Genomic DNA, 13,873 nt, shown 5'->3' on the forward strand with positions numbered 1-13,873 from the left:
TTCCATTTCACAAGTTTTATATATTTAGCAGTATTAAATAGGGTCTTGCATTGTAATCTCTTACATATTTTATTTGCTTTACTTATCTGTTAACTTCCTAATCTTATTTGTTTTCATGTTTTGCTTAATCACATTTTCTCGAAATCTAGCTTTTTTATTGGCAATAATCCATGGATTCATTAATTGTTTTTCCTGATTTTAGTTTATTAATGTTTTCTTTTCAAATATATTTTCTTGTATTTTTAGTTAACTTATTATTTTTTGCTAAATCTTTCTTAATACTGTGCATCTTTAAAGTTTTGATGCTGCCTCTGCATGAATGGTTTTGCCTTTGCCTCCTTCAGAACTGCTTTTTATTATTCTCTTTTTGAAAGATAATTCTTTGAACATCCTTTTATTTTTATTAGTACTCTATGTCACCATAGCTATGGTAAGTAGTGCAGAGTTGAATTTTTCTACTCTAATCTGGAAAGGTTTACACATGAGGGATTAACTAGTTCATGTTGAGAGTCATAAATGACTCTCAGCCTTTTCCTTTGTTATTGCTTTTCATGTTTTATTGATGTTTCTTTTATTTTGTCTATTGTTCACTGAACTTTGTTTTAGCTGCTTTCCTTTTACATATATTTGAGTTTATTATAATGTCTGGATGTCTATAAATAAAATGATATATAATTCTAATTGTTTTAAAATGTTTAAAAATCTAATTGTTTTAAATTTAAATGATTAGACCTATATTTTGTCTTCTTATAATGTTACAAGGCAAAATAACTAGGAAGCAAAAAAAGGCAAGGAGGGACTTTTAATAGCAAAAGTTTATTGAGGATTATGAGGAAGAAAAACAGATTATTTTCTATTTTCTATACAACTTTTTCTTTTGGTCTATTTTGATAACTATTAACTTAATAATTCTGTTAAAGAGAGAAAAGTATGATGAATGAAAAGAGTAATACAATGACTTTGTTCCTCATGTATAATAATATTATTATTATAATAATATAATAAATTAATTTATTTTCTTATGCTCATCACTATATTAGTTATTTGACTATAAAATCTAAGGTTACTTATTGAAATTGTGATATCAAATTATAGTTTAAGTTATTTTTAATTTTCTAAGAATAAATTTCTTTTTAATTTAATTGTATACAACTAGAATTTACACATTTTGTTGGGATAAAATGATAATGATAGTTCTAAATCTGACTTTTCCATACTAAACTACAAATTATTAATTATCTATCCTTGATTGATTTAAAGTATCTCAGAAAAAGAATATGGTTTTATCTGGTCTCTTGTATAGATGATTATAGTTTACTCTTGTCTTTATAAAAAAATCTTGATTCACTTTTTAATGATATTATCTTTATCATTTTTTCTTCCAATCTGCAATCTACTAGTCTAATTATCATTTAGTTCTTCTAGGCAAATGCTAACTTTAATTTATTTAATTCATATATTTTCCTTAGACTTCTCACGGCTCTGATACCTAGTGATCAAAGATAGTTATCATTAGTCATAGTTAGGGGAAGGCCTACAGAATGAAAAGTGTGATTAATCAGCTTCAAGCTTCACATCGATTTCTAAGTCTATAATGAGACACTGATTTTGATTATAATTTAAGAAACTTTGCCATGTTTCTTAAATTGAAAATATTCCCAGAGTAAATTTTTCAGGTCTGATCACAGTTTTCGTATAAATCAAAGTAGAGTTGATTATGACTTGGTTCGAAAGTAAGTCTAACAAAACAGAAATAGGGTATTTTAAAAAGCAACTAATTGCCTGTAGACTTTCCTATGTGTTTTATCTTCATTTGTCATCTTTGACTAGTTGGATCTTACTGAGTACAGAATGTTACCCAAAAGAATGAATTTCAAGTAAATCTCTTAAAAGAAAACCTAGCAATTTACTTTTTAAAGAATATCCTAGAAAATTAACAAAAAAAAGTTGAACATTCTGTATTTTGGCATGGCTTAAAAGAAAAGGGAATAGTGTCAAGCAAGGTGTCTTGATAGACCCCAGTCCTTACTTAGATCTCAGACTGTCAATGCTTTTGTGTGACATGTAGATTACTGGTTTGTATCATTGTGCTGAAGAACTGATAGACATGAAAGGGGCCTTTGTTCCAATAAGAAACCATAATAATTCAGAGATCTTATAGAATAAGGCTATATGAGGGTCACATACTTCAGCTGAGTGTGGGGAGATGTCTACACAATCTGTCTTCAGGAGTTACTCTGTAAATGTACATACAAGACCCCAACCATATGACAAATGGACTTACTTTCACATGGAACAAATGAGGGCCTATATGGGAATAGAGGCTAGTTTCTAGTCACTGAGTTCTCATGCAAACGTGGATGATTTGCTCCTGGAATATACCATCTAGAGAAAAAGAGAAGGGGAATCTTTGAGAAAAAAGAATAGTATCTAATAGAGTTATGACTGAAGTTTTAACTTTAAGGGCTAGTTGTAGCTCAGACTGAATTAGTTGGCTAGTTTCAATACTCCCAAGTTTTAAACATTAGCAAAAATTTATATTAAGCTAATGTGGATTATAGATATTTTAGCATGTGGATTTGTAAATCTATTTGTAGCACATAAATGTCTTGCTTGATTAACTCATTTTAGAAATGTGCTCAAATATGCTTTTTGGTCACTTTATTTCATAATTTCTAAAATATTAAACATTGGCAAGACACTTCTGTGTGATTTTTAAAGATGAATTCCAATCAATATACTGGGAATTTTTTTTTCAAATGACTAAAATTTATTCTTAATTTGTTATTCAGTATTGTTTCTAACTCCTCAGGAGTGGGATTAGGATGAGAGGCTGTCAATGTAATCTAATATGTTTCCTCATCCTTTCCCACTAGCTATTTTTATTTATATTTTCAGATACGTGTTTCATTTTCATATGCCATGCACTAAAGCCCATTCCCCTCAATAACTCCATGCTGGGTTCTGTTTTTGGCCAACAGCATCCATTCCACCTTGCTTCTGGTCTCACTGAATCAGAGTACAGATGCCGGGAAAATGAATTTCTGGACCCACCATTCCTTTTAAATTATTCTTATCTTAGGTAGAGATGGTTATACAGGCTTCCTCTTAGCCTCTCAACCTATGGTTCTTACCTCATGGGTCAGGGAACCAGTATGGGGATTTGATGATCTACAAGCATATCCATTCCACTGCACATTTTAGAGCTGAGGAAATAATTACAGTTTGAATTCAGAGACTAACTGGACTTATTGTGAAATAGAACTGAGCCAAAGCTCCACTTACAACATCCTCATCAGCCAATATTTTGGATGGCCACAATGATGTTTTGTGTCTCCTTGAATGGTGTCAGTTTATAGCTAGTGTGTTGTCATCCCTAAGGGGTCTGATTATTATTATTTTTGTAGGTGCTTTAGGGAAGGCCAGGAAAAAATCTTAATATAAATTTTGTAAAATTTATAGCTTATTTGGTAGAGTGCTTACCTACCATGCATGATGCCCTGAGTTCATCCTTCAGCATTGCATAAACCAGGTATTGTTGCATACACTATAACCCTAGCACTCATGTGGTAGAGGAAGAAGGATCAAAAGTTCAAGATCACCCTCAGCTACACAGTGAGTTTGAGGCCAGCCTGGAATACATGAGACCCTAGTTCAAAAATAAAATAATAAAAAATAACTTGGGGGAGGGTAGTATGCTATGGTCCTTCCTTTAAGGGATCTACCATTCCCTTAGATTTTTGTCCTTTTGACCTAGAACTTTTCTGCTTATGCACTTCAAATAAGAATTTAATGGGTTGTGATATTGCAGCTGCTTTCTCCAAGCCTGACAGGACCATTGCCAGCATGAATCAGAGTTGCTGTGGTGCACTACAGAAACCTGTGACCCATGGTCCTGACAAGGAAATAAACAGAACAGTACAACTGATATCCAGGTCTATAGTAACGATAATGAAGCTGTTTATGTTTCCTCTTCGAAGAAGGAAATGCCAGGAAGCTCTCACATTGAATTCTAATTACCATTCCCTATGTCTATAGCTGCATGTGGTGCTGGGGAGTGCTAGAGTATGTGGGAGGTGGAGGACTGACTGATGTTGGGACTCTTCAGTGGTGCAGCTTCTTGTGAGTCTTGCCTGTGCTGAGACTAAGATATATATATGAAAGAGAGAGAGAGAGATTGAAATGGGCATGCATGGCCTCCAGCCACTGCAAACGAACTCCAGATGCATGTGTTCACTTGTGCATCTGGCTTATGTGGGTCCTGGGGAATCAAGCCTGAGTCCTTCGGCTTTGTAAAAATGCACCTTAACAACTAAGCCATCTCTCCAGCCCATGTGACTAAGACTTTTAACAATGCAGCTGTCTTTGAGTAATCCTAATAAGCTCATCATGAGTGGAATACTTCCTTTGATCTGTTGGAATCTATGTCTGAGGTAACTAGATGTTGCTTTACATCCTTTCAAGAAAAGTCATGCAACAGGCCCCTCTCTAGTTCCCTCACAGAAACACCATGATTTGCCAGTAGTATAAGTCTGAGAAAGTCAGACAATTCTGGGAGGTACTTTGATTTGCATTTTGTATAGTAAATATACACACCCTGAATTTTATAATTGAGTGGTGCCATTAAGCTCCAGACACTAAGGTATTCAAATACTCCCACTGTGCTTATTTTTTGTCATTTGCTTATTTGCTTTAGTTATTGTAATCAAACCAAGGGCCTCTTACATGCTAGGTAAATGTTCTACCACTGAGCTATCTACCAAGCCCTTAGGTTTCTCAACTGAGTTGCAGTGGCAGTCATTTGCTATCACTTAAAGGTCTGGCCTGCAGAGTATAGGAATCACAGAACTTCTCAAGAATGTTGGGGCAATCTTAACAAATTTATTTCTTAAAGAAGTATTAAAATGGGCTGGAGAGATGGCTCCATGGTTAAGAGAATTTATGTGCAAGCATCAGGGCCTGAGGAGACTGCTTGAGTTCAAGCCCCAGGACCATATAAACAGCTTGGTATGGCCATGGAAGTCTGTAAATCCAGACCCATGAGTAGTAGGTTTATAGGGGGACAAAAAGACAAATAAAAAACCCTGACAAGATCTGGAATCAGTTAGAAACTGTGGCTTAAGCAAGTACAAGCAGGAAAGTGAAAGGGGGGGGTACTCAAAGTTCTTTTCTGCATAGGGTGCTGCATAGACGAACACCACATACATACACATGCCCACGCACATGCCCACACACATGTCCACACACACATGCATCATATTAGTTATTCCCATGAGGGCCCCCAAACATGTAGTCTATTGCCCAAACTCTTGATTACCTGCCACAGCTAAAATGTAATACCCTATTGCTGAAGGCACCACTGACAGAGATCACTGGACATTGTAATACCATGCTAGAACCAAAAGGGAAACTATCTCCCTCCTAGCTAGCCTCCATAGTGCTGGAGAGCCCAATGGGAGCCACTGGAGAACAATAGTCACCAACAGCATGTGTAAGCAGGGCATTCTACAGACTATGAAATCAACTAGCCAGGCATAAAGTACACACTCGTGGAACAGCAGCACATAACCTCTGGAGGTAGTCAATGGTTTTCTGATTGGTCGTGAGACCTGCTTTGTGGGTGACAACTCATATCTGGTACTGGAAACCAGAATCTCATGGTTAGAAAAATCATAGATTTCAGAGAGAACCTCCCATTGCTATCTGAACAACAAGAATTGGAGTTGCTTGCATACCAAAAAAGTCTCTCAAATAATTTTGCATACCCCCTTTACCCCAAGATGCTCTCATTCTTGGTTGTAGAATCTGTTTTATTTTACAGATGACAGAGTAAACAGAGGAGAACCAAGATCCATCGATAAGAAAAGAAGACAGCTAACTACTCATCATGAGATGTGCCATCTTTACCACATTTGCCTGGGCCCAAGAGAAAATGCAAAGGAAGTGGTGACATGAATACTGCTCTTACTGCTCGCCTGACACCCAGTGCCAGAGCAATAGTGACAAATAAAGTGATCAATTAAAAACATATCAAAGTAGAAATCCAGTGTCTACAGAGAATTCAACACTAAATCAGACTGCCAACAAGTTTCCATGGCCTGGGGGACATTGTGGAACAGGGTCCAGAAAGATCATAAAAACCAAAGAGTAGATAAAAATACTCTAAGGCACAGTCCCCCCACCCCTCCACCCCAGAGAGACTGACTGTAGCCTTTCATGACTCCACATTGAATACCATAACCCCACTGAAGAAGATCTCCATAGTAATGGGAGCAGGAGTGAGAGAAATATATATATATATATATATATATATATATATATATATATATATATATATATATATAATGTATGCCACCTGAACTCTCCCAGTGTACTCCTACTGGTAGGTCATAAGGAATCCATCCTAATATCCCAATCCCACTCAGCCTTTGAGTCTCTTCCTTTGTCAAACTCTGTAGATATATGAAAATCATTTGTTGACTCCATGCTTTAAGTAAGTGAACATTACAGTATGTAAGTTATACTTCAATAATACTGTTTTCTTATTTTTTATGTTGTATGTGTGTGAGCAAATGTGTCTGTAGGTGCAGGTGCATATATATGCATGTGCATGAGGAGGTCAGAATCAGGTGTCATCCTCAATCATTCTCTGCCTTATTTTTTGAGACATGATTTCTCATAGTACTTGGAGCTCTCTGATTTGACTAACCATCTATCCAGCAAGCCCTAAGAATCCTCTTGTCTGTGCCTCTTCAGTGCGGGGACCACAGGCAAATGTGGCTTCACCTAGTTTTTACATAGGTGCTGGGGGTCTAAACTCAGGTTCTCATGCTTGCATGCAAGCACTTGACTTAACACTGTTTTGAAAATAGGAAAAGACATTTAGCTTACATTTTTCTGCTTATTATTTCAGGAGAGAACCACACATGAGCTTCTCCTGAACAAAGCCCTATATTATTTCTAGATAACTAATACATTTTCCACTGTACTTTGCAAAGGACTGACCCTTCCTCTAAGGCAACCAGTAAAATTATTAGAAAATAGACTTACAGAAATTATTTATCAGATATTTGGTGAAAGATGACATTTTGTATCTGAGAAGTCATTTATTTGGTTCTGTATATAATGGATAAAGTATAAATTGTGACATCTGAGCCTGGCCATGGAAGTTTGTAGCCATAGTCTTGTGAGAAACAGAGGTTCATGGGGGGAAAAAGACACACACACACACACACACACACACACACACACACACAACCCTGGCATATAAATACTGAAAAGTACTTGGATAGATATCTGTGTGAGGAGCCAGGGAATCATCTCAGGTATCTCATAAGGATGTCAGCCAGGCTTTCTGCTCAGTGGTAGAGAACCTCGTTTCTAGTATTCCAGGAAAGATGTATGGAAGCTGCCTTTGCTGTTACCTGCCTAGCTACTTGGCTCTGAGATTGGCATTTAAGTCAACTAATGTTGATGCATGTTTCAGTAATTAGAATTTATAACTCCAAAAATTAAGAATATGAACCAACAGGTGTAAGTGCTTGAAATTTTGTATGTTTTATATTTTCAGTAGATATTTTTTTAGGGTAAAAGGTGTATAAGAACCAGGAGTGGGTCAATAATCACTTTTGCTGCCCACCAGTCAGCTAATTGTCATTTCCCTTCTTCTATGTCACTTACCTTTCTGCTCTTTCATGGAAAAGATGGCAATTTCCCTGGTCCCATAACATCCAAAAAGAGATGAGCAGCCTTTTTTTTCTTTAATTACCAAAACATCCATCTTGTGAATTTCCATTTTGTATGTGTGTGCATGTGTATGTTTGTGGGTATGTATGTTTGTATATGTGTAGGAACACGTGTGTGTGTGTGTGTGTATGTTTACAAATGTGTACCATGTGTGTGCGTGGAGACCAGAGGATCACCAGGAGCCTCTCATTGGTCACCACTTAGGCTAGACTGCCTGGCTAGCAAACTCCAGTGGCCTTCCTGTCTCCACTTCCCTAGTGCTTGGATTACAAATGTGTGCCATCAGCCTGGCATTTTTAATGTGGGTTCTAGTGGACAAACTCAGTTTTCATACTTGCAAAGTAAGCACTTTACTGACTTTATTCTCTCCCCAGCCCCATCTTGCTTCTGTCTAAATATTTCCTTCATAGGAGGAGTCTCCCTCCTATGAGTCAGTAGTTTTTACCTGGCTTTGAGTTTGACCACTTTCACCTTAAGATAGTCCTTGATGGCTGGACAAATGGCGTACTGCATAAGGCACTGGCCTGTAAAGCCGAAGGACCCATGTTCAATGTCCCAGTGCCCATGTATGCCATGTACACAGGTGGTACATATGTCTGGAGTTCATTTGCAATGGCTGGAGGACCTGGTGCACACATTCTCTCTCACTCTATCTGTTTCTCTTTCTCTCTCTAAATATAAATAAATAAACATAAAAAAGGAAATATTATTTTTAAAAAAGATAGTCCTTGATCTCTGTGATGATATTCGTCCCCTCCCACTGGAATTTTCTATTTATCTTCATGAGTTTTTATTCAGACAGTACAAGATTTCCAATGAATATTTTCTCAAGTACTTTATTTTCACTTAACTACTAAAAAAAATACTAAATGTTTCTATTGAACTGAGTGTCTTCTACCTTCTTCTACTAGAACTTGAGTATGAAAAGAATGTCTTCAAAATAGTGTTTAAAGATATTGAAGATATTGTGAAATAATATTGGGTTCTAGAAAGAAAAAAAGTTGGGCAGTTACCATAGCATGTGTGCAAACTTCAGTTTAAATCAGACATGGAGATGGTTTTGTAGGGTATTCTTCAGGTTTACATTTTAGCATGCTGTAGAAAAATAAGGAAATTGAAGTTCTGTCATAATAATGCATAAAAAATGAATCTCATCTTTGTTCCAGAGACCCATGGAGTCCCATGAGCTCTTACTGTAGGACTGGGAAGGTTAGCTTGTGTTAGGCCACCATTTGCTTTCACAGGATCCTGTCTGGAAGATGCCCGCTGCTTCTACTTATTCTCATCCTTACCTTGGGGAGCAGCAGAAGAACCAAGCAGAAGCTCAAACCAGAAAGAGAGTTGTATGTGACCAGCTCACTCCAAGACTGTGATTCTCTCACTGAAGTTGTATGTGACCTGGTCACCCTGGGACTGTAATTCCTCTTATAGAAGCCATTCAATTGGGGAAAATATAGACAGCAATTATCTGTGGTAAATTTGAATAATGGTATAATTTCTTGATCATTATTGTATATTTTTTTAACTTCTGATTAAATTGCTGAAACATATATGCATAATGAAATGTACAATTACAATGATTCTGATAACATTTTTTTTTGTAAAAGCCAAGTTCAATGAATATTTTGACGGAATTTATAGGAATTTGGTTTCCTGCATGCTGCTTTTGGCTATGAATATTTGTATAGCAGAAGCCTTTCTTTATAATGGTTATATTCAGTCTAAAGTTTCATTTCTAGTCATAGTCCTATTAGAGTCAGGTGATCTCATGAGTAACATGGAACACAGTAGTGATTGAGATTCCTGAAAGACCTGTATGTGTCTATCCTCTGTTGAAACCTTGACACACCTCTGCTATGAAAGATTTGTTGGCACAACTTGTTGCTAGTGAAGGCAAAGCAAAACCAAGAACAGAGTAAGCCTATTTACCCATCCCCCAAAGACAGACATAGACACAAGGGCAAGCACATGAAGCTTAGGACATTCAGAATGTATAAAGTGATAAAGTATCTGTACACTCTCGAGAAAACTACAGGTGCTCAATAATTAGGAACTAATATTTTCCATTTGTGAGAAGGCCAGGATGATGGTGACAGAGCCCAGCTTGGAGAGTTAGTGGAGATAAATAAACTGGCAACTATGGTTTGAACATCTAAGAGGCAGTCCTCTTGTGTGTACAGGCATACACACACACACACACACACACACACACACACACACACTTTAAAACTTGAAAAGATAGCTGTGCTATCTAACAATATCTCATATGTTGACATTAAAAGATACTTTCAATATTTTATTTCATTTACTTGAGAGAGGAGGGAAGAGAGAGAAATATACCAACAGATAGAATGGGCACACCAGGGCCTCTAGGCACTGCAAATGAACTCCAGATGTGTGCACCACCTGGTGCAACTGGCTTACATGTGTACTGGGGAATCACATCTGGATCCTTAGGCTTCATAGGCAAGTGTCTTAACCACTAAGCAATCTCTTCAGCATACAAGGTTCTTTAAACTACACTAGTTTACCTTCAGATAAAATTGGGATTGGAATAATCACTGTACATTTAACAATAGCATTTAGATACAAAAAACTTCATGTGGGCTATGGAAATGGCTCAGTAGAAAAATGTGCTTCCTTGCAAAGGCTGTTGCCTTGGGATTGATTCCTTAGTGCCCATGTAAAGACAGAAGCATCAAGTTGCATATATCTCTAAAGTTCATTTCCAATGATATGAGTCACTGACATTCTCATGTTCTCTCTTTAGCTCTTACACAAATAAAAGTCATGCAATTTTTATATGCATTTTTTTATGGTAAAATAGCACTGGAAGATAAATTAATTGATCAAGTTACTTACCAGTGAAACTTATGAAGAACAAAAGAAGAGTGGTTTAATATTAACCTAATATGTTGGCATATGCATCTTAGAAAAGAAGTGTATATCATGTTTTCTTCCATCAGATCCTACAAGTGTGTATAACTATAAAAATAATGGATTGATGTATATTTGGAAAATCTTTTTTAGAGAATCTTTTGAATATCTATTGTTAAAATAGTCTATAGTCAAACCACTGTGGGTTTAATTGTTTGAATACATTGTGAAGGAAAACTTCCAATTTTTATGTAAGGCTTGCTGTTCAGACTGAGGTCTAGATTTTTCCTGAAGTGTCCGCAATCAAATATTTACCTCAAAACCTTCAGAACTAATTTCCTACTGAAGATTATCAAGTTTCCCATACAAGGAGCTCATGTGCCTTCTAGAAAATATTGGTTTCCTCCAATATCAAGCCAACTAAGAACTGTGGCCTTATGAGTGTGGAAGAGATGCCTTAAGTTCTTTGCAAAGCATCCCTACATTGGTCATCCATGTGTAGTGTCTGCACAATCAGTTCCCATGAATACTCTTGAATAGAAAGACAGGGGATGAAAAGAGAGCAGCGAACACTCCTTGAACTCATTTCATATAACTGATGAAATGCTCACAACACCCTATAAGAACAAGTATTGTTATTAATGCCATTTTGCAGACAAAAACTGAGGCATAAAGATGTCCCCACACTTACCTGCTACTGGGACAGAAACCAGGCTATCCTATTGTACCTGTTCATACCACCAGGAGGGTAGAATTGGAAGTTTTGCTTTTTTATTCACACAGAGAATTTTTAATATTCAGATTGGAGAGATATCATGGACATGAAGAGAAAAAAGGCAATTCTAGAGTGATTTTTTTCTTCACAAAATATGACAAAATAATGAAATGAAAGCCATTCAGAGGATGTTGTTTCTTGTTTAGAAAAATGATGATTTGGACCTTTATTGGAATGGAGTACAAATGTTCTACAAAAGGGAAAAAAGTGGCACTATATTGACCTTCAAGTATAATTTGAATATATTGTATTTATGTCTTTATTAGCAGAAATTCTATTTGATGGATAGGACAGATAGAGTGTTTCACAGAATAAGATTAATGTTACAACATCTTGACAGCAATTTGAGAGTCAAAGAGTATGCCAGAATAGCAGGTATTTGATACTCACTGTTAGAAACCATTTTATTTTAAACACATGTGCTTCCTTAATGATACCTCTAGCTTGGTGGCTGTGTAGTCTGCCTTCCACAGGAAGTGCTGATTTGCTTAATTCTATTAAGCCTGTAAGAAAGGTAAATCTGTCTCCTGAATTTACAGGACTGTACTGCAAAGTAAGTTTGACATTGGTTAATAATCACCCTGACATTCCTGTGGCTTGGGCTGCTTTCGAAGCTCCTGAAAAAGACCAGGAGAAGAGGCTAAGAGGGGAAGCCAAGTTAGAGCAATGGCCTGCCTGTCAGGAAGGAGCCCTGTTTTCAAAGAGGCAGCAGAGGCTACCACTTATGCTGAGCATGGCTATGGACCTTGGGATTAGTATTGGGAAAGCCGACAGAGCCAACAGCAGCAGAGAGAGTGGTATCTATTCTATCTCAAAGCATGCCTGAGTTGAGGGAAATTGGGAGAATTGTCTACAAACTGCATCCTTCACAAAGATGAAGCATGTAAACTAGACATATGAAAAGGGTAGGGAATCTTCTTTGGATGACCATTTTATTTTAAAATACTATAAGGCCTTGCTTTTAATAAAAATGGTCCTGAGTACCTGATAATTGTTTCAATCTTGCTTCTATGAAGGGCTATCACCCTATCACCCATCCTACTTGCTATAAAAGATAGTTTTGGCTTAACTTATGGTTGTTAGGTCAGTTTTGTTTGTGTATGTATAAATATTTCAATTTTAAAAAAATCCATGTGACTTTATTTTCAAATACATTTTCTTAAAAAAATATATCAATACACTTCCTGTGGAAATGACAAACGAGTGTCTGTGCTAGTAAATTCAGTTATCTAAAAGATACTACATCTAGTTAGAGGCAGGTATTTTATTTTTTGTAACATACATTAAGTGGCAGCCGACAGGTAGGCAGGACATGTTAGTAATAAAGCAGTTATAGCCTAATTTACAAAAGTCCAATTATTTCTCTTTCTAGAAAAGTCAGAAACTGAGAAATTCTTTGAATTAGCAACTTGTATGTCAGATGGCAGGTCAGAGAAATTGGTCAGCATTAATAATCATAGTTGGTTTCTAAATGGTGGTAGCAAGATGACTTCTAGTTTGTAATCATAGGTAAAATATATATAAATGAAAAAGACCAGTAATTATACACTAAAATTAATAAGCAGCATTTCAAAACTAACTGCTTGAAGGCTGTGCTTGAAGCAATGTTTCACAAGAACAGACACGAAGATCTTTTCTTCCCACGCCTGGTTTGCAGAGCAGCTCTTGTGGCCGTTTCAAAAACCTCCATCACCCCATCTTTGGTCTTTGCTGAACACTCCATGTACCCAAAAGCATCAATCTTGTTCACCATGTCTCTCCCTTCTTCCGGTTTTACTGGCTTCTGCTTCACCTTGGCTAACTCCTGTATTGTGTGCTTGTCATTTCGAAGATCCTTCTTGTTCCCAACCAGGATAATGGGTACGTTGGGGCAGAAATGCTTGACTTCTGGAGTCCATTTTTCTGGGATGTTTGCTAAACTATCAGGCCTGTCAATGGAGAAACACATCAGTATAACATCAGTGTCTGGATAAGAGAGAGGCCTCAGGCGATCATAATCTTCCTGTCCAGCTGTATCCCACAGGGCCAATTCTACCTGATTTCCATCCACCTCAATATCTGCCACATAGTTCTCAAACACTGTGGGCACGTACATCTCTGGGAACCGGTCCTTGCTGAAAACAATGAGCAAGCATGTCTTGCCACAAGCTCCATCACCAACAATCACCAGTTTCTTTCGGATGGCAGCCATTGCTTACAAGTGTGCTGCGAATCACACGGCTTCTGTTACGGCAGTTGTTCAGAGTTATCTGGAGCTGCTCGGGTGAAAGAAAGGCTGAGACAACTACTCCGAGTCCAGCGAGAACCAAGTTTGAGACAGGACCGGCAGCTACAGAGGAGGCGGTGGACTAACGAGAGAACTGACGGAGGTAGCGGGTGGGAGCGCGAGCCAAAGAGCCAAGTATTTCAGTTTTTTTCCAGGTATAGCAATAACATATAATAGATCACATATATCATTGTTGTAGTCAGGTTTGC

General features: G+C 37.1%; 1 protein-coding gene across 4 annotated transcripts; it reads right to left on the bottom strand.

The window, feature by feature from the left end:
• Positions 1-13,007: 13,007 nt before the first annotated feature.
• On the bottom strand, positions 13,008-13,589 carry LOC101607494 (transforming protein RhoA-like). 4 transcript variants are annotated; one of them, XM_045158943.1, is made up of 2 exons: positions 13,461-13,589; positions 13,008-13,400 (listed from the first exon to the last, which is right to left on the bottom strand). In XM_045158943.1, the coding sequence occupies exons 1-2, from the start codon at positions 13,587-13,589 to the stop codon at positions 13,008-13,010; spliced, it is 522 nt and encodes a 173-aa protein (XP_045014878.1). The 4 variants fall into 4 exon arrangements, with proteins under 4 accessions (XP_045014878.1, XP_045014879.1, XP_045014877.1 ...); XM_045158944.1 differs by having other exon boundaries at positions 13,008-13,181; positions 13,434-13,589; XM_045158945.1 differs by having other exon boundaries at positions 13,196-13,312; positions 13,434-13,589.
• Between the last annotated feature and the right edge of the window lie 284 nt (positions 13,590-13,873).

The sequence above is a fragment of the Jaculus jaculus genome, chromosome 9 (genome assembly GCF_020740685.1).
Source record: "Jaculus jaculus isolate mJacJac1 chromosome 9, mJacJac1.mat.Y.cur, whole genome shotgun sequence".
Lineage (NCBI taxonomy): Eukaryota > Metazoa > Chordata > Mammalia > Rodentia > Dipodidae > Jaculus > Jaculus jaculus.

What these genes read in the sequence shown, in the direction of transcription:
- LOC101607494 (XM_045158942.1), bottom strand. Translation starts at nt 13,589, where the DNA reads ATGGCTGCCATCCGAAAGAAACTGGTGATTGTTGGTGATGGAGCTTGT.